Below are 21,064 nucleotides of genomic sequence, written 5' to 3' on the forward strand. Positions count from 1 at the left end.
AAATGAATGATTGCAGCCCGTCAAATGCAAAACATAAAGGAAAAAATAAATAAATAAAGAGAGCGTTCCAGTGATTATTTGAAAAAGAAGACAGGCACACAAAAGCTGACTCTTTAGGTGGAAATGAATGTGCTTGGAGGAAATGGATGGTGACAGGTTTTATTAATTTTCTTCATTGGCAATGGCTGCCTCAGCTCCGTGTTGCGTGCACCGCAGGGTGTGCTACAGACCCGCATCTTCACCACCTCTTCACGAAGACCTACGAAATCAACGCTAACTTCTGGGAAAATGTCAACCCTAAGTAAATACGAGTGTTAAATTGGTGCTAATGATCAAGTGGTAAAGACTGAAATTTGCAGAGTTCCCGTCGTGGCGCAGTGGTTAACGAATCCGACTAGGAACCATGAGGTGGCGGGTTCGGTCCCTGCCCTTGCTCAGTGGGTTGACGATCCGGCATTGCCGTGAGCTGTGGTGTAGGTTGCAGACGCGGCTCGGATCCCGCATTGCTGTGGCTCTGGCGTAGGCCGGTGGCTACAGCTCCGATTCAACCCCTAGCCTGGGAACCTCCATATGCCGTGGGAGCGGCCCAAGAAATAGCAAAAAGACAAAAAAAAAAAAAAAAAAAAAAAAGACAAATTTGCTCAGCTGATTTTTCATTATTCTTTTCCAAAGTCAGCATGTGAAGTGTCTGGTTTAAATGATTCGTTAAAAAATAACTGGCATTCCCCGGTGGCCTAGCAGTTAAGGATCTGGCATTGTCACTGCTGTGGCTGGGGTGCAATCCCAGGCCCCGGAACTCCGGCACGCACTGGCCAAAAACAAACCAACCAACCTCTTCTAAGACCACGACCTAAGCTTGGAATTCTGTAATGGCAGAATAAAAAATGTAGTCTTTCTCAAGGGTAACTTGTTATTTACTGTGTGACTACCATCTGTAACCACAGGGGAGACGCCCAGAAAGGGTGCTGAATCACAAAGTTACCTTTTTAATGGGTTTCTTCAACTCCTGAAGCTCTTCTGCACTCAGGTCTTCCCACACCTGATAAACAGGATCGATGAACTTCTTTGACCTGTCAAAAGATCACATTCCAAAAGCAAATTAAATACTATATCGAAGATCACAACATACTTAGGTCGTATCTCAAAAGTCACACTCCTCAAAATGACGAAGAAAAAACTATCGCTCAGATAATGAGTACCCCAAAATACCCCATGAGGTCCTGCCACTGGCTCCTGCTTTATAAGAGTTCATCGACTCACAGATGGAGTGTTACACCTACTGCTTCTCCTCTTTTCATTTTCAAGTGACAGGAGAAGCACATACTTGCTCTGGTTCAATTCGAAGCCGAAACGCCCTGAGCCCTGGAACCCAAGAGCACAATGGGAGGAGCGCCCGTCTCGATCACAGATGCCTGCGACGGGGGAGGGGGACTGGCGGCAGGTGTGAGATGGGAGGGGAGCCCGCACCACTTGCTCAATTTGGCAAAGATCAACAGTAAGTGATAATACATCCAAATGAAGGCGAAATGATGATTCTGGAATTTTCTATTTTTAGATTCCTATGATCATTTACTAAAAATAAGTTTGGGGAAAAAAGACCAATCTGGTTTCAGTCAACCAAGACTTAGGGGACCAGACAATCCCAAATCACTGTGTCGCTAGTTACAAAGAGCAATAAGCACAAATCCTGCTTCCTTATATACATGCCCAGCTAAGACTGGCTTGAGGGGTTTTCCAGAATTACTCATCCAGATAAATCACTTGGCTTTTGCTCATCCCGTGTAACAGGGTGGGATGTGATCTCTAGAGGACGGAATGAGTCATGTGGCAGAAATACATGAGCCTGGAAAAGGCAGCACCCTCCCCCAGGCACCTGTACCCTCCACCCCTTGTATTTTTAAGCCAACAGGTTTAAAGAAAAAACAACCCCCCCACCCCGGTGTCAATCTGGGCTCCTACTAGGGTAGAGACCTGCAAGGCCTAGGGTGCTACGACCCTCCGCAGCCTCTAAGAGGCTTCTCCACGCTGGGCCTGGAATACACGCAAGGGGACCACAAGGCCCTAATCAATGGTCAGGAAGGGCCACGCGTGACAAAGACATCCAAAATCCCAACCCTGGGACAAGCACATACACATCACATTTAAATTCACCACCGACAAGGCCAACTGTCTACACGCACCTACCTCTTCAGCACACAAGGATCGAAGGGGAAGAAGGTGTCCAGGGGGTTTGTGCAGGTTTGCACCGAGTCCCCCCCAGCAGTGTTTCTGATAACAGGCAGCATCTGGCGGTTGTTCCTCTCAATGAGGGTGTAGCAGAAGACGAGCTGGTATTTGCTGTGGAACAAAAGCCAACAGAGACAGAGGCACTGAGGTGCTGGGATTCCTCTGCATGGACACGGGCTCGCCCGCCAGAGTGTGCCAGCTACACGGACTCTACAGATCTTCGTGTGTGAACGGAACGAGTGCAAGAAAAAATAACAAAGTAGAAAAAAAGTAATGCTTTTAGGGGTGCAGTTCTCTGGGCCTAGGATTTAAGAGCTGGCTAAGGAGAAAGAAAAGCTATCACTTTAAGAATGTGAGAGGCGCTCAAATTATTAATAGGCACAACTCACTAATGCAATCAAGGCAATACTTTTAGTTTACAAAATTAAGGAGCTATCTCTACTTCTTTATCTGGACTCCGTAAAAGAATGAGCGGGCTGGTAAAAGGGGATTCAGGATTCACGGAGAAGATATGGGCGGCTGATGAGACTTGGCTGTTGAAGGAATTTAGGTGAGTACTGGGACGGGGGACATGGGCCTTCCTGAGTCAGGAGCTCAAGAAAGAGGGCAAGAAAGGAAAAGGCACAGTGAGTGAAAAGAGTTAAAGAGAAGAACGTGCAACAAAAACCAGCAAGAGCATAGGCTGTCAACCCCTCAGGTGGGAACCTCCACATGACTCAGCAATTTCAAAATCACTCACTGGGCCTCTTCTCTGAGATGAGGAGTTAGCTCACTTCTGCCAACTGTCCCCTCCCCTCCACCCATGGGACTTACAGGTTCCCAGGTCACTGCCACAATTTTAGGCAACACTGATTCCTGTTCTATTAGCAAGGGGCACATTTGACTCTTGGTGGAGGGTAAACCGGCAGCATCTGGTAACACCAAAGAGAGGCGCCTCCTACACCCTAGCCACCGCACTTCTGGTGACAGGGAGTGTGTGCCTGCCCACCAGGACACACATACCACGTTTCCAACACCACTGAAATCCCAGCAAACAATCGATTTTTTTAATTCTTTTATTTATTTATTTATTTTGCCTTTTTGTCTTTTTTAGGGCCGCACCCCCGGCATATGGAGGTTCCCAGGCTAGGGGTCTCATCGGAGCTATAGCCACTGGCCTACACCAGAGCCACGGCAACACGGGGTCCAAGCCACATCTGTAACCTACACCACACATCCAGCAACGCCAGATCCTTAACCCACTGAGTGAGGCCAGGGATCAAACCCACAACCCCGCGGTTCCTAGTCAGATTTGTTTCCACTGCGCCATGACGGGAACTTCCTCGATTTTTTTTTTTTTTAATTACGACATTACACAGCAGTCAAACATCAAAACACAGCTACATGAGTCAGTAGGGCTCTCACGACCTTGAAGTAAGGAAAGCAGTAGCCACAGAGCAACACGCCTGTCTCTTGGCCTCCTGCTCTCAGCATCGCATCTCACTCCCCGTCTGTCACCAGCACCAACCCCCATCCAGAGGCTCTCTGTTGAGTCTGCTCCTCAGCTGCAGCCCCTCCTCCCACCCCAAGGTCGTCCTACTGGGCAGCTGCCTCTTCGCCGCTCCACCCACCCTTCCAGCTGCTTCCCATCTTCCCACAATGTGCTGGAAGCTTCCACTCACTGCTTGTGGTTTCCTAATTCTTTACGATCATTTTTGAGATCTCAGGAGAGAGACAACCTTGAACTAGATGGCCAGTGAAGAAAAATAAGGCCACTAAATGGTAGCATCAAGATGTCCAAAGAGGACTGAGGGACGAAGAAATTATTCTTGTCTTCTAACAACACAATCTGTTGAAGATTTTAAGCTATGATCCAGGAGTTCCCATCATGGCTCAGTGGTTAATGACCTCGACTAAGAACCATGAGGTTGCCGGTTCAATCCCTGCCCTTGCTCAGTGGGTTAAGGATCCGGCGTTGCTGTGAGCCGTGGTATAGGCTGCAGACTCGGCTCAGATCCCGCGTTGCTGTGGCTCTGGCATAGGCCGGCAGCTACAGCTCCGATGTGACCCCTAGCTTGGGAACCCCTATATGCCCCGGGAGCAGCCCTAAAAAAGGCAAAAAGACCAAAAAAAAAAAAAAAAAAAAAAAAAAAAAATTAAGCCATGATCCTGCCCTCGATATCCTGATTAGATGCCCACCGTCTCCAATTCGCTTTGTACGTGAAGCAGAATAATTCAGTGACTCCTTACGAAGGAGCTGGACTGCCGGCACACAGACCCTAGCTCTGCCACAGTTCAGCCACGACCTCACACAGGTCGTTTAATTTCTCTTGGCCCCATCTCGCCTTTTATAAACAGGGGTTAATAATGCAGTCATTGGACTGTGTGAGGATTGAGTGGGTTCTATGTCAAGTGCTTATCAGAACTGGGCCAGGAACAGAGTCAAAGGCATGTGTTAGCTGTAGCCACAGGCCTCACTAAACCAACTTCCTATTACTGGATGGTTATCTCAGGTCCAATCTATTTTTATTACTCTTAGGGGAGTCACTCTAATAAACACCTCTAGTTTGTACCGCTCAGCTTGCTAGCTGCCTTACTTATTTCAAAGTGCCTAAGCTTCTGCTGAATTATCCCTCTTCAGAAGAAAAGTAGTGGCAGTTTTCAATGAAACCAAAGTATAAAAACAACAGTTGCAATGGGTTTTAAATGTTTCATTGTTATCAACATAAATTTACTTTTAAATAACCTCCACCAATAAAACATAAATACCTTGTGATTGCAGCAAAAAAGTTAACGACTGAGGGCAGGCAAATCTTCAGAGGATTTAGCTGACTCATCACTATCCGTTCAAAATTTAGACTTTGAAGGTACCTCAAACCTAGGAGTAAAAAACAAAAAGTTTTTCTTTTTTTAAAGTACAAACATAACAGACAAGCAGCACAGATTATTTCATATATTAAAAAAACAATTTTAAAACAAATGCTCTAGGAGTTTTCCTGTGGCACAGCAGATTAAGGATCAGGCATCTTCACCGCACTGGCTTGGGTCGAACTTTTGGCACCGGAACTTCCACGCACCACAGGTGTGGCCAAAAAAAGAAAAAGAAAACAAATGCTTTAAAGGTCCATGTAGAAAGTCACACAATGCAGACCCCAAAGAATATCACTACGCTTAACCATGTGAATTTATGACCAAGCCAACTTTTGTAAAGAAAACAGTTTATTCTTTTAAAGATCCAGGAAGTAAACACACATTCCTAATGTGCTACAAGCTTATGTGACAATTTGGAATTCAGACATATATTACAAGCTCAGCAGATGCTGAGTGTACAAAGAAAAAAAAAAAAAAGACCGCTCTGATTGAAATCAACCAGCAGGGAAGTTTTTAAGAAGTTAAGGGAAGAGTTCCCTTGTGGCTCAGTGGGTTAAGGATCCAGCATCGTCACTGCTGTGGCTGTTACTGCAGTGGTGCAGGTTCAATCCCTGGCCCAGGAACTTCCACATGCTGCAGGCACGGCCAAAAAAAAAAAAAAAAAAGGTGACTATATATATTTATACACGCACTCATCTGACAACAAAACAAACACCAAGACTTGCATGTTTTAAGTTACTAGTGAAGTTGAGCATGCTTTTCAAATGTGCATTCGTTGTCCGTATTTCAGGTTTTTTGTTTCATTTTGTTTTTTAACAGAACTGTGGAGGTAGAAGGAAAAATGAGACAGAGAATGCCTTGGAACTAGCAAATATAATTCTCTCCTGTGTTAAAAAGAAAGACATCACACTTATTCTAAGAGAAGCAAACCAACCTATGCCTAAGTGTATTTTCTTAGGAGGCTCCTTATTTTGCTTTTTTTTTTTTAAATTTTTCGGCCATGCCTATGGCATGTGGCAGTTCCTGGGCCAGGGACAGAACCCGGGCCACAGCAGTGATCCAATTAGCCACAGTGACAACACTGGATCCTTAACCCCTGCACCACAAGAGAACTCCTTTAGAAGACTCTCTGATGTGTATTTTGATAAAAATGACTAAAAACGTGATAATGTAATGGCTCATATGGAGTAGGTCAGATCCTCTTTAAGACTCTTACCATTCATTTACACAAAGAAAAGCAAAGATTTACTTACTCTGTAATAAAACCTTGTCCTACTAGAGTTCATATGATGATTTTTAAGCCCTGGATCTCTTTATAAGCATTCAGGACATGAGGCCTGGCACCAGTGGGGTACAAGAGCTCAGCCTCACTTCACATTTTACAGTGACCCTAGATGCCACCCTCCAAAGCAGAGGTCCCCAGTATCAAATCCACCAACCCCGCCCCCACCTTTTTTTGTCCTTTGAGGGCTGCACCCATGGCATATGGAGGTTCCCAGGCTAGGGGTCAAATCGCAGTTACAGCTGCCGGCCTACACCACAGCTACAGCAACACAGGATCCGAGCAGCTCACAACGACACCGGATCCTTAACCCACTGAGCAAGCCAGGGATCGATCCTGCGTCCTCGTGGATGCTAGTCAGTTTCATTTCCACTGAGCCATGACAGGAACTCCCCCCACCAACTCTTAAAGAGAAGGCCTAAGGGATTTTTAGGAGCCTTATAGGCTTATCGCTGCTTGAAATTATCTGTAAAAGTTTGCATGCACGTGCGGTTTTCTGACTCCATAGTTTTCGTCATTCTGAAGGGTAACCGGACACAGCAAAGTCTAGTTCACATCCACCAGCCCCAGGTCACTGACCTTCCTTCAGGTTTCCACTTAAAAGCTGCCTGTGTCTAAAAACAAAAGTGTAGAACACAGCTTGGCAGGCTGAATAGAACGGCCCGTGGAGAGCGACATCGCAGAATGCCTTGGCTCCCGAATCCTGGTTATTAAGGTATACGTGCAGCCAGTTAACCAAAAGATCTAGGCATGATTTTACAGTACTAGAGAAAAGAGAAATCCAAGTCAATTTCGCCGGCTTCTTAAAAAACCAGAGCGACATACGAACACACAATTGCCTCTCGCTACAAACTAAGGAAAGTCTATCCGTTGGCTTATCTCTTCCTCAAGGCCACGGAGGAGAAACCACCAAAGGAAAGAAAATCACGGGCAGGTGAAAAGGTCTTCCAGTTACAAGGTCAGGCATCTGGACCTTCCAAGAACAACAGGCAGCCCCCTAAGCATGCCTGAAGTCCCCAGGAATGGAAAACATTTTCTCCTCCTCAGCCCGGAAGGACTTTTCCGATGGCCTCCCAGCCCTCTTCGGGGATGTGGCCAAAGAACAGGGCACGCTGACCCATATCTTGTAAGAGAAAGATGGTCTGGTTGACCTCATCACTCCCTCCAGGATTCTGATGACGAAATCTGGTCAGCGAGGTAAGAGAGAACGGCCAGGGAGCTTTTAGTTTTCGGGGAAGGTTTTGTAACAGCATCCTGGCCAGACGAGATCTTCATGGATCACTGGGAGAAACAGGCCTAGAGTGGGCCTCCTGGACAGATCTTACTATTACCTTTAAAAGGATTTTTTTCTTCAGCTTTAACAGATACAACTGATTCGGAATGCAAATGAAAAATGACAAACCTATAAAAAGAATCAAAACAGTATACAACACTACGCCATCCACGAGAGAAACGGATCTTCATGTTCAAGTGCAACCATGCAGAACAGATGACAAGAGCTTTGCATATGAGGTTTTACATTTTAAAAAGGAGATATTTTATTCTGAAACTGCCTCTTGGAAACATAAACATCTTGCATAGAGTGGGAGAACAGATTTTTTTCACTTTAAAGACAGACCAAAAAAATAAGGCATATATTTCTCTGACTCGAGACAATACTATAATCTTTTGAAAGCGTGATAATGAAAAAGCACTTGGAAATTTAGGTTACTTACATAAGAGGAATAAATTTAGCTCTTGCCAAAAAGCTTCCAATATAATTTGCAGCAGCTTGCCTGATGATAGCAGGATTATTTGGATCCTGTAATTTTTTCCAGAGATGTTCCAAAAATGCTTCTGCGAATCCCTATAAAAAGAAAAGCTGTTGGTCTCATCCTTTTTTTTTTTTTTGTCTTTGTCTTTTTAGGGCCATACTCATGGCATATGGAGGTTCCCAGGCTAGGGGTCTAATCAGAGCTACAGCTGCCAGCCCATGCCACAGCCACACAACACCAGATCCAAGCCACATCTGTGACCTACACCACAGCTCATGGCAACGCCATATCCTTAACCCGCTGAGCAGAGGTCAGGGGTCAAACTGGAGTTCTCATGGATGCTAGTCAGGTTTGTTAACTGCTGAGCCACAATGGGAACTCCCAGGTCTCATCTTCTTTTTTAATTTTTTTATTTGTTTATTTTTTGGTCTTTTTAGGGCTGCACCCTCGGCATAAGGAGGTTCCCAGGCTAGGGGTCTAATCAGAGCTGTAGCCGAAGGCTTACGCCACAGCCACAGCAATGCCAGATCCAAGCCGAGTCTGTGACCTACACCACAGCTCACGGCAACTCGGGATCCCCAACCAACTGATCGAGGCCAGGGATCGAACCCGCAACCTCACGGTTCCTAGTCAGATTCATTTCTGCTGTGCCATGATGGGGACTCCTCATCTTTTTTTAAATTCTTAAGATATTCTGGCTATCAGAATCCTAAGATTTTTAACTCACTTATACGAGAAAGTTCTGGTATCTCAGTTATACTACTAAACAGATAATGAATACTTTTTTTTTTCAGTCTTTTTGCCTTTTCTAGGGCTGCACCCTCGGCATATGGAGGTTCCCAGGCCAGGGGTCCAATCGGAGCTGTAGCCACAGGCCTACACCACAGCTCACAGCAACTCTGGATCCTTAACCCACTGAGCAAGGCCAGGGATCAAACCCGCAACCTCATGGTTCCTAGTTGGATTCGTTAACCACTGAGCCACGATGGGAACTCCATGAATACGGTTATTGTGGTTATTTTTAAAATGTCTTGAGATAATATACATTAACAACAAAAGGTGTTCCCCAGCATTAAATAATTCAATGGATCTAAAAACTAGCTGAACATGAAAACTAACCCTATAGATTCAGGGCTTTGGAACCCTTGGATTTGTGACCGGGCTATTTCTAAAGCTCTACAAGTGATTCTGAGATTTAGCCGGCACTCGAAACCAGCGATAATCTGCACCCATGGGAACCCTTCTGCAGTGCCTCTCAGACTGCACACGTTCAACTTAACCAGAAACAGAAATAGGGATTAAATTACAGTTGGTTTTTGACTCATTATGCAAATCATAGGGGAAAAAACAGACCAATTAAGTTTTTTTTTAAAACAAAGGATGCAACCTCCATCTTTTCCCAAATAGCTCTTTTCAGAAGCTGCTAACACACGCTTTGAGGCAGAGTGAGGTGAACCTTCCTGCCCAGGACCAACACCCTTCCAGACTATTCGAGGAAGCTACGAAAGAGTTGCAAAAAGAGGCCTCTATTTTTTTGGTTTTGCTTTGTTCTCAAAATAGAAAACCAATGCCTAAAGTTTTAAAATTCTAGATTAAAAAAAATTTAGTTTGGGCTACTTAAGAGCAACTGAAAGAAAATAAAACAGTTAAATATCCAATATGAGATTTTAATTAAGGCTTGAATTGAAAGGAAGAGCACCGCCTAGCGGACCAAACACGGGATGACACTTTCCGAGCACTCAGATGAACTGCACTCAGATGAAGCCCTCTGCTTCTTCCTTATATTGAAAAGGGCTTCCTATTTTTTATTTATTTATTTATTTTTTTTTTTTTTTAATGGCCAGAAGTATGGCATATGGAAGTTCTGGGGCTAGGAGTTGAATTGGGGCTTACAATGGCTGCTGGCCTACACCACAGCTCACAGCAATGCAGATCCTTAACCCACTGAGTGCGGCCAGGGATCAAACCCACATCCTCATGGATACTAGCCGGGTTCTACTGAGCCGCAATGGGAACTCCCCAAAAGGGCTGGCTATTATTAGAGGCACTAAGTAAAATGAGCTGAAGACAACGAAATACTCACCTCGGTCTCCCTTTCCATACCATCCCCTCATCCCTCATTTTTAAATGGAAAATTGTGGGTGAGACTAAAATAAGCTACAATTATGTTAACGACATACTCACCAATTTAAAGCTACAGAGGTAAAACATAAAAAACTGCACGTGGCAGGAGGCATGTGTGGGCAACAGGAGTTTGTCAAAGATGGTTATGAGATCTCGATATAAATCCTTTGTCTTGTTGTTATCAATCTTACCTACAAAGAAAATTTGGCATTTCAGTTCTATAAAGATATAATTTTCAAGCTACCAGTTTCACTTATCAATTTTTAAAAAGAAAATAAAACTACTAAGAAACACGTCATGGAGGTCTGTCATGGCTCAGTGGTTAATGAACTAGACTAGTATCCATGAGGACACAGGTTCAGTCCCTGACCTTGCTCAGTGGGTTAAGGATCCGGCCTCACTGAGACCTGTGATATAAGTTGCAAACAAATGGGCTCTGATCTAGCATTGCTGTAGCCGTGGGATAGGCTGACAGCTACAGCTGCGATCTGACCCCTAGACTGGGAACCTCCACATGCTGCAAGTGTGGCCCTTAAAAAAAAAACAAACAAAAAAAAAGACCAAAAAAAATAGAAAAAGAAACACATCCTCAACGGATACCTGTATAACTGATTTACACTGCTGTATACCTGAAACTAACACAACTTTCTAAGTCAACTATACTCCAATAAAATTTTATTTAAAAAAAACAACAACACATCATCCATTGACCTATAGGGGAAAAAAAAGCCATCTTCATCTTGCACAGGTTTTCCTTTTCACGTATAACAACCCAGCAGTGGCAAGAAAGAGGCACTCATCTCACACACACACTCCTGTGATGCCATAAACTGTCAAAGCGCAACTTAGAAGAAGCCCTTTGATCCAGCGACTCAACTGCTGGGAATTCACCACACAGAAATAATCGAAGATATATGCATAAGAACGTTCGTTACACTGTTATTTATAATGGCCAAAAAAAAAAGCATGGGGGTGGTTTTAAAACATCATTGGGCATTCCCTTTGTGGATTAGTGGTTAATGAACCTGACTAGGATCCATGAGGATGCAGGTTCCATCCCTGGCCTCGTTCAGTGGGTTAGGGATCCGGTGTTGCCATAAGCCGTGGTGTAGGTTGCAGAGGCGGCTCAGATCCCACATTGCTGTGGCTGTGGTGTAGGCCAGCAGCTGTAGCTCCAGTTCAACCCCTGGCCTGGGAACCTCCATATGCCACTGGTGCAGCCCTAAAAAGCAAAAATAAATAAATACATAAATAGCAGGGGGAGGAAAAAAAAGGAGAGACCAGTTAAATCTATATGATTAGCAATAACTATTTTAGAATAACAATGAATGGGATGAGAAAAATGTTCACAATAGGTGAAAAGGGCAGATAATAAACCACTTACAGTGTGATTCTGCCGGATCACTGAGAAAAACACTCATATAGCCATGCAAACAGGAAAGTAAAACATAAAAATGCTAATAATAGGGAGTTCCCGTTGTGGCGCAGTGGTTAACGAATCCGACTAGGAACCATGAGGTTGCGGGTTCGGTCCCTGCCCTTGCTCAGTGGGTTAATGATCCGGCGTTGCCGTGAGCTATGGTGTAGGTCACAGACGCGGCTCGGATCCCGCGTTGCTGTGGCTCTGGCATAGGCCGGTGGCTACAGCTCCGATTCGACCCCTAGCCTGGGAACCTCCATATGCCGCGGGAGCGGCCCAAGAAATGGCAAAAAGACCAAAAAAAAAAAAAAAAAAAAAAAAATGCTAATAATAGTTCTCTGAATAGTAGGAATGTGGTCATAGTCTTTTTTTTTTTTCCCCTTTCTTTTCCTTTATAGGGCTGTACCTGCACCACAGGGAGGTTCCTAGGCTAGGGGTCAAATTGGGCACTGCAGCTGCCAGCTTACACCATAGATGCTTCTGCAACCTACACCACGGCTCACAGCAATGCCACATCCTTTAACCCACTGAGCAAAGCCAGGGACCAAACCTGCATCCTCATGGATACTTGTTGTATTCTTAACCCATTGAGCCACAACAGGAACTCAAGTGTCTTTTGAAATCCTTTCCTGTATTCTCCAAATTTTCTCTAATCAACATGTATCATTTTTATAACAGTAAAAAAGTTTAAATGGTGACACAGTTAACTCAGATTCAAGTCCTAGTACTCGGAATGGCTGAGTTTCATTCTTGAACCCTAGTTAGCAACGTGAACAGAAAATTTCTGTTTTTTCATGGCAAAACCTCTAGACTGAAAAATCCCTCAAGGGCAAGAAGCATATCAATTTGTTCACTACAGTACCAACACCCTGGCACAACCAGCTACCAAGATTCTCTAAAATCAAATGTAACACCATGCACCATGTGCCCAATCTATTACACCATTCTCACATGTCTTGAACTTGAGTATGATTTGAATTCCACCTAAAACCGACCAAACTTCATACATAATCTTTCAATACAGAAGTCAGTGGAAAGATGATCAAGGGCTTTGAAGAGAAGTATAACTGAGCCCGAATCCCAGTCCCACCATTTTCAAGCTGTGTCACATTGGCAAGTTACAATGTTTCTAAACTTTCTTTTCCTCATATGCAAAATAGTGATCTTTTTTTTCTTGGCTTTTTATTTTTTGCTTTTTAGGGCCGCACCCATGGCATATGGAGGTTTCCAGGCTAGGGGTCGAATCAGAGCTGCAGCTGCCGGCTGACACCACAGCCACCACAATGCCAGATTCAAGCCGCATCTGCAACCTACACCACAGCTCATGGCAATCCTGTGAGCTGAGTGAGGCCAGGGATCAAACCTGCATCCTCATGGATCTTAGTCGGGGTCGTTAACCGCTGAGCCATGACAAGAAGTCCTTTTTTTGTTTGTTTTTTAGGGCTGCACTCACAGCATACGGGAAGTTCCCAGGCCAGGGGTCGAATCGGAGCTACAGCTGCCAGCCTATGCCACAGCCACAGCAACATGGGATCTGAGCCTCGTCTGAGACCTACACCACAGCTCACAGCAACGCCAGACCCTTTAACCCACTGAGCAAGGTAAAGGATCGAACCCTCGTTCACATGGATACTGTCAGGTTCATTTCCACTGCACCACAAAATAGTGGCTTCGGTTCTAAGACTTCTATCAGTGCTAATGTATGAAAACTACCCAGTACATGGCCTGGGGCACTGGAGGTTTCAACAAAGCAGCAGCTATGGTGACTATCAGAGGCTTACCATCTACATAGCAGACATCCTTGACATAGGACAAGAGCAAAGACAGCAGGATGTCCAGGCGTTCAGCTACGGGATGGACCATCTGAGTGGGCCTTTCGGGATCAGCCTTTGTTTCGTGTTCAGTTTCTTCATCTTCATCCTTTGAAGGTAAAGTAAAAGTTGAAATTTAAAAAATCAGTAAAAGTAGTGAGAAAAGTCTGAGGTAACAGTTTCCTTTAAAAACTCCTGTGCTGGCTCAGGAGGTTAAGAAGCCGACCAGCAGTGGCTTTCCAACTGAGACGCAACTCCGGCTTAGCTCCTTCCCTGGCCCCTTCCTGTTGCTCACACCCTTTGTCCCGAGGGCACCCAAATCCGCTGTTCCCGATAAAGCCCACGTAAAACATCACCCCAGAGAGAAGCACTACGTACGACTGGTAACACACGGAAACGAAGCTGCTATGCTTCTCTAGGCATCACTCTCTCACAAACAATATGTGGTTTACAACAACAATCAGAAAAGACAAACTTAAGAATAAAAGTGAAACCCAAATTCAAAGCCTTGGCAACCAGCCAAGCCTACCAGTCAGTAAGCGACCGAGCAGAAAACGCCTCATTCTAGAAATCATCTTCAAGTTTGCTCCAGTACTGTTTTAATGCTATGCCTCGGAAAAGACTGAGAAGCCATCAGCTGTCTCCCCAGCCCTCGGGGACTGTGAAGTGTGTCTGACTTTGTTAATAAACACTAACCATGTGAAACAGCCCTTCTGCGGCGTCTGTTCCACTACCAGACTGAGGTGCTGTTTCCTCGGCATCTTCAATATCCTGCCGAGATGCATTCACCTACAGTGTAACAGAGGAGAAAGAAAAAGAATAAAAACATTTAAACTACAACTACATTATTCCCACATGGGACACTCATCTGATATACATGCTTTAAAACTGTCCAGGGAGGTCCCGTCGTGGCACGGCAGAAACCAATCCAACTATGAGCCATGAGGTTGCAGGTTCAATCCCTGGTCTTGCTCCATGGGTTAAGGATCTGGCATTGCCGTGAGCTGTGGTGTAGGTCGAAGACACGGCTTGGTTTCTGCATTGCTGTGGCTGTGGTGTAGGCTGGCGGCTTCAGCTCCGATTTGGACCCCTAGCCTGGGAACCTCCACATGCCTCGGGTGTGGCCAGGTTAGCACCCTCGTCAGCACTGTCACTCAGTACACAGTGATGGTGTGCAAACCTTTACATCAGTCTGGGTCATGAAGGAATTAACAATACATTAACGATTAACAATGAAGCCTCTTGTATTACATACTTACATAAAATCACTATCTACTGTGCTTGGTGGCCTAAGTCACATAGCTTCAACAAACCATGTCTATTGCAACTCTTAGTAAGCACGAGACACATGCACATTGTCTAAGAAGCATATCATCAATCAACTGAGCAGAAGATGATTAAATGAAAGTCAAATGCGGCCTCACCCCCCATGTCTCCAGTTCCAATGCAGTCTCAAGGGCCAGTGTGCCGGCCTTCCACGTGTCACCAGAATCCACTTTCCCTCAGAACCCACTTTTTTTTCCCCCTCGCCCTTCAGAATCCACTTTTCCCACTGTACCTTACTGCAGGCCTCTTAAAAAAAGGCAAAAGAGGAGTTCACGTCGTGGTACAGCGGAAATGAATCCGACTAGGAACCATGAGGTAGAGGGTTCGATCCTTGGCCTCGCTCAGTAGGTTAAGGATCTGGCGTTGCTGTGAGCTGTGGTGCAGGCCGGCAGCAACAGTTCCAATTAGACCCCTAGCCTGGGAACCTCCACATGCTGCAGGTGTGGCCCTAAAAAGCCAAAAGCCAAAAAAAACAGGTAAAAAGAATCCCTAACTCACTTCCTCAGGCATGACGTCCTGACTCTTTCTGACTACAGTGGGTTTGCTAGCTCCCAATGCCCGTGTGCACCTCGCATTAACCATACCCGTAATTTCCACGTATGGGTCTAGCTGATGAATCCCTGCTCCCTCACCATGAGAAGTGGGACCTTCTACAAACCATAGTCACCGATGGGGTTCAAGAAATGTGTCAAACTGTAGATTCTTTTTCACTCTTGCTACAATTGTTTCAAATACTAAGGCTATAACAAATACTATGACAGAATTAATAAGTGAAAATCAAAGCGAAAAACAAATGACCCAGCACTTACATCCAACTTGAGTAGCTTCTCAATAACAAGCTCCAGAATTTCATGCCTCAAGGTCGGAAAATACACACTAATCCTTAATAAGTTATGAACATAACATTCCTAAAATATAAAAAGATGATATTGCAACAGAGAATGTTTTATAATTATGCAAGCAAAATACCAACAGTCTTTAGTTTCAATAATTTAAATAGAAGACACTACCCAGCAACACAGAAACTACACTGCTTCTGTACACAATGCTCAGTATAATCTAATCACCTCCATTAAAGAAAAGTTTGTTATCTGCACACTTTTACAGTGTTTTTATTTTATTTTATTTTATTTTATTTTTTTGTCTTTTTTTGCTATTTCTATTTTTTTTTTAATTTTTATTTCTTTGTCTTTTGTTGTTGTTGTTGTTGCTATTTCTTGGGCCGCTCCCGCGGCATATGGAGGTTCCCAGGCTAGGGGTTGAATCGGAGCTGTAGCCACCAGCCTACGCCAGAGCCACAGCAACGGATCCGAGCCGCGTCTGCAACCTACACCACAGCTCACGGCAACGCCGGATCGTTAACCCACTGATCAAGGGCAGGGACCGAACCTGCAACCTCATGGTTCCTAGTCAGATTCGTTAACCACTGCGCCACGACGGGAACTCCTTTTTTTTTGCTATTTCTTTGGGCCACTCCCGCAGCATATGGAGGTTCCCAGGCTAGGGGTCGAATCGGAGCTGTAGCTGCCAGCCTATGCCAGAGCCACAGCAACGCAGGATCTGAGCCCCATCTGCAACCTACACCACAGCTCACGGCAATGCCGGATCATTAACCCACTGAGCAAGGGCAGGGACCGAACCCGCAACCTCATGGTTCCTAGTCGGATTCATTAATCACTGTGCCACGACGGGAACTCCTACAGTGTTTTTAAAACAGGTTTTGGAGTTCCCATTGTGGTGCCTCGGAAATGAATCCCACTAAGAACCACGAGGTTGTGGGTTCGATCCCTGGCCTCAGTCTGTGGGTTAAGGATCTGGCGTTGCTGTGGCTGTGGTGTAGGCCAGCAGCTGCAGCTCCAATTAGACCCCTAGCCTGGGAATCTCCATAGGCTGCAGGTGAGGCCCTGGAAAAGACAAAAACAAACAAACAAACAAAAAACAAAAAAACAGGTTTTGTTGAGATATAATTCACACACAATTCAACCATTTAAAATGTACAATTCAATGTTTTTTATGTTCAACAGGACATATAACCACCACTGTAATCAATTTTAGAGCATTTTTACCACCCTAAAAAGAAACCCTGTATCTTCTAGTAATGTACCTCCTACCAGCCCTAGGTAAACACTGGCCTACTTTCTTTCTCTACCAATTTGCCTAGTACAGACATTATAATATGCAGTGTTTTAGCACAATGTTTTCACAGTTTATTCATATTGTAGCAAGTAAACCATTCCTTTTTACTCCTGAATGATATTCCACTGTACAGACACATCACATTCTGTTTATTTTTTCTTCTTTTTTTTAGGGCCACACTCACAGCATATAGGAGGTTCCCAGGCTAGGGGTCGAATCAGAGCTGCAGCTGCCAGCCTACACCTCAGACATGGGAACATCAGATCCAAGCTGCAATGCAACCTATACCACAGCTCATGGCAATGACAGATCTTTTAACTCACTGAGTGAGGCCAGGGATCAAACCCTCATCCTCATGGATACTAGTTGGGTTCTTAACCCAATGAACCAGAAGGGGAACTTCACATTGTTTATTTATAAGCTGCTACACATTTGGTTTCCATATTTTGGCTGTTAGGAATAATGCTGCTTGGAACATTTATGCAAAAGTTTTATTTAAGCAGACAAATATTTTCACTTCTCTTAGGTATATACCTATAATGGAAATGCTGGGTCATACAGCAATTCTACATTTACTTTTTTGTTTTTTTTCCTGGCCTCACCTGCAGCATGTCGAAGTTTCCAGGCCAGGGATCAAACCCAAGCCACTAAAGTGACAATGCCAGATCCCACTGCACCACAAGAGAACCCCTACATTGAATCTTTTTGAAGAGATATCAGACTATTTTCCAAAGTAGCTGCAACATCTACCATTTTACATTCCCCCCAGCAGAGTAGGGAGTGTTCTGGCTCGTCACAGCCTCAACTACATGTGTTATTATCTGTCTTTTGAGTACCGCCATCCTAGCGAGTAATAACAGTATCCCATCTTGGAGTTTCCATCGTGGCTCAGTGGTTAACGAATCCGACTAGGAACCATGAGCTTGCAGGTTCGATCCCTGGCCTTGCTCAGTGGGTTAAGGATCCGGCGTTGCCGTGAGCTGTGGTATAGGTTGCAGATGTAGCTCGGACCCTGAGTTACTGTGGCTCTGGCGTAGGCCAGTGGCTACAGCTCCGATTCAACCCATAGCCTGGGAACCTCCATCTGCCTCGGGTGCAGCCCAAGAAATGGCAAAAAGACAAAAACAAACAAACAAACACCAGTATCTCATTTTGGTTCTGACTTGTGTTTCTCTAATGGCTAATGATGTCGAGTTTCTCATGCGCTCATTAGCCATTTGTATGTCTCTTTTGGAGAAACACCAACTCAGATCCTTTTATTTATTTATTTATTTATTTTGCTCTTTTCCCCACTGTCTGATACAACTGGTGTGAATACACTGATCATATATCCTACAACCACAATCAACTCATTAACTACTGCTAGTCTTTGTGAGAATTCCTTCGGATTTTTCTATATGTTAAGATCTACTCATCTACAAATGTAGGTGTACTTCTTCCTTTCCAATCAGAGTGCCTTTCTCGTTTTCTTCCCTAAATGACCTAGCTAGGACCTCCAGTGTAACACTGACCAGAAGTGGCAAAAGTGACGTCTTTGTTTTGTTCCTTATCTTAGGGGAGAGCCTTCAGTCTTCACTACTGAGACTGAATAGCTGTGAATTTTTTTTTTCTTTTTAGGGCCACACCCATGACACATGGAGGTTCCCAGGCCAGGGGTTGAATCGGAGCTGTAGCGCCAGCCTACACAATAGCCACAGCCGGAGTTCCCGTCATGGGGCAGTGGTTAATGAATCCGACTAGGAACCATGAGGTTGCGGGTTCAGTCCCTGCCCTTGCTCAGTGGGTTAACGATCCGGCGTTGCCGTGAGCTGTGGTGTAGGTTGCAGACGCGGCTCGGATCCCGAGTTGCTGTGGCTCTGGTGTAGGCCGGTGGCTACAGCTCCGATTAGACCCCTAGCCTGGGAACCTCCACATGCTGCGGGAGCGGCCCAAGAAATAGCAAAAAGACAAAAAAAAAAAAAAAAACAACAAAAAAAAAACAATAGCCACAGCCATGTCAGATTCGAGCCATGTCTGTGACCTACACCACAGCTCACAGTAAGGCTGGATCCTTAACCCACTGAGGGAGGCCAGGGATCAAACCTCATGGTTCCTAGTCGGATTTGCTTCCGCTGCGCCACAATGGGAACTCCTAGCTATGAATTTTTTATAGCTGCCCTTTATCAGGCTAAGAAAGTTTCCTTCTGTTTTTGTCATAAAGGGGTTTTGGTGTTTGTCACTTTTCCTGCATCTATTGACATGACCATGTGGTATTTATCATTTATTCTACAGGTATATTATACTGATACAGGTATATTATACTAATTAATTCGGGGATATTAAATCAACCTTGCATTCTAAGGATAAATTTCATTTGATCATGGTGCCTAATTTTTTTTATATGTTTCTAGATTCAGTTTTTTGAGTATTTTGTTGAGAATTTTTGCATCTATGTTCAAAAGAGATACAGAATTTATAATAGTCCACCTGAAGAAGACTATCACAAATATCAGCAGAAGTTATTATTAACCCCTTGTTTAAAACTGATCATACTTTAGGAAAAAATAATCTATGCTTAGAAGGGAACCACTAGTAATTATTAAAAGCTACACAGATGATCTAAATATTACACAAAAAACTTAAGACATCACTTACAGAAGGCGCTGCCTTCATGTCCAAATGAGGCATGTTTACTACTGGTAATAAATAAATGAACTATTATCTTACAGTAATTCCTATCTATGTAAGCATTTAGCCTATACAAGTATTTGTGAAATGGACTATGCCTTTGATGTGCACAGAGGAATAAGAAAAAAGACACATGGAGTTCCCGTCGTGGCGCAGTGGTTAACGAATCCGACTAGGAACCATGAGGTTGCGGGTTCGGTCCCTGCCCTTGCTCAGTGGGTTAACGATCCGGCGTTGCCGTGAGCTGTGGTGTAGGTTGCAGACGCGGCTCGGATACTGCGTTGCTGTGGCTCTGGGGTAGGCCAGTGGCTACAGCTCCGATTAGACCCCTAGCCTGGGAACCTCCATATGCCGCGGGAGCGGCCCAAAGAAATAGCAAAAAGACAAAAAAAAAAAAAAAAAGAAAAAAAGAAAAAAGAAAAAAGACACAGAGAACCCTCGGTCACTTGCCAGGAAAGGAATCTCAATCAAATTTTTAGTCTTGAGTTTAAAACACAGCAGACAAAACAACTTTTAAGAAAAAGACCTGGACGTTCCCATCATGGCTCAGAGGTAATGAACTCAACTAGTATCCATGAGGACGCAGGTTCAATCCATGGCCTCATTCAGTGGGTTAAAGATCTGGCATTGCCATGAGCTGTGGTTAGGTTGCAGACACGGCTCCGATCTGGAGTTACTGTGGCTGTGGCACAGGCCAGCAGCTGCTGCTCCAATTCAACCCCTAGCCTGGGAATGTCCATATACCTCGAGTTCGGCCCTAAAAAGCCAAAAAAAAAAAAAAAAAAAAAAATTAAGAGAGAAATCTGAAATCGCCAAAAACTAAATCACACAAAACATCGTTTTCATTGTTTTCCCCCATTAAAAGATTTCTTACCAATGTTCTCTCTGATTTTCGAACGAATGGAAATTTTTCTACCAGTATTGGCATAAGAAACCATGGCGTCCTATTTCGAAAAGAAAAAAATTCAATCAATTCATGTTAACCAGACTTTCTCAGAAGGTACCATTTCCATTCTAAGAGCAAATATGGATACAGGAGAAAAATGCTAATTCCTATCTCAAGCAATTGGAATAAATGCACAGCTTCAGAGAAAAATCTCTAACAAATTTAGGGCAAATGAGCTTCTGTTAACTTTGACAGCAATAGTAAATTAAAGGGGGTTCCTTTTTTCTACAAAAGTTTAGCAAAGAGCTTTAGTTTAAAATCAAAACATTTCCCACTACACACATATATTATTTTAAAAAGAGAAAAAATTATCAACTTGGACTTTTTTAAAGTTAGGTTGCTATACCTACTGGGAGAATTTGCAGGTCACCCCTCCAAAAGAAACCTACACATCCTAAAAGCCTTTTCTTAGAACTGTTATTTTTATTCCTATGGCATGACCCCAACACAGAGGGGTTTCTCACTAAAAAATTTTGGCTATCTTGTCAGTTGAAGACAAAAGCAAAATTCCAACCATAAAAA

At 44.2% G+C, this 21,064-nt stretch overlaps 1 protein-coding gene across 3 annotated transcripts in view; it reads right to left on the reverse strand.

Moving 5' to 3' along the window:
* Positions 1-21,064, reverse strand: part of RRN3 (RRN3 homolog, RNA polymerase I transcription factor) — a 34,884-nt gene that overhangs the window by 2,581 nt on the left and 11,239 nt on the right. For all 3 annotated transcript variants that reach the window (XM_021086180.2, XM_021086179.2, XM_085017516.1), the window contains exons 8-17: positions 20,471-20,540; positions 15,603-15,701; positions 14,164-14,256; positions 13,438-13,576; positions 10,297-10,427; positions 8,074-8,204; positions 6,938-7,122; positions 4,975-5,083; positions 2,185-2,337; positions 983-1,070 (exon numbers count right to left, since the gene is read on the reverse strand). In XM_021086180.2, coding sequence (XP_020941839.1) covers positions 983-1,070; positions 2,185-2,337; positions 4,975-5,083; positions 6,938-7,122; positions 8,074-8,204; positions 10,297-10,427; positions 13,438-13,576; positions 14,164-14,256; positions 15,603-15,701; positions 20,471-20,540 — 1,198 coding nt within the window. The remainder of the gene's footprint in view (positions 1-982; positions 1,071-2,184; positions 2,338-4,974; positions 5,084-6,937; positions 7,123-8,073; positions 8,205-10,296; positions 10,428-13,437; positions 13,577-14,163; positions 14,257-15,602; positions 15,702-20,470; positions 20,541-21,064) is intronic.

This window comes from Sus scrofa, chromosome 3, assembly GCF_054392235.1.
Source record: "Sus scrofa isolate SSC_HxYL_T2T_F1_AM1 chromosome 3, Sscrofa_HxYL_maternal_Yorkshire_Landrace_v2.0, whole genome shotgun sequence".
In the NCBI taxonomy this organism is placed as follows: domain Eukaryota; kingdom Metazoa; phylum Chordata; class Mammalia; order Artiodactyla; family Suidae; genus Sus; species Sus scrofa.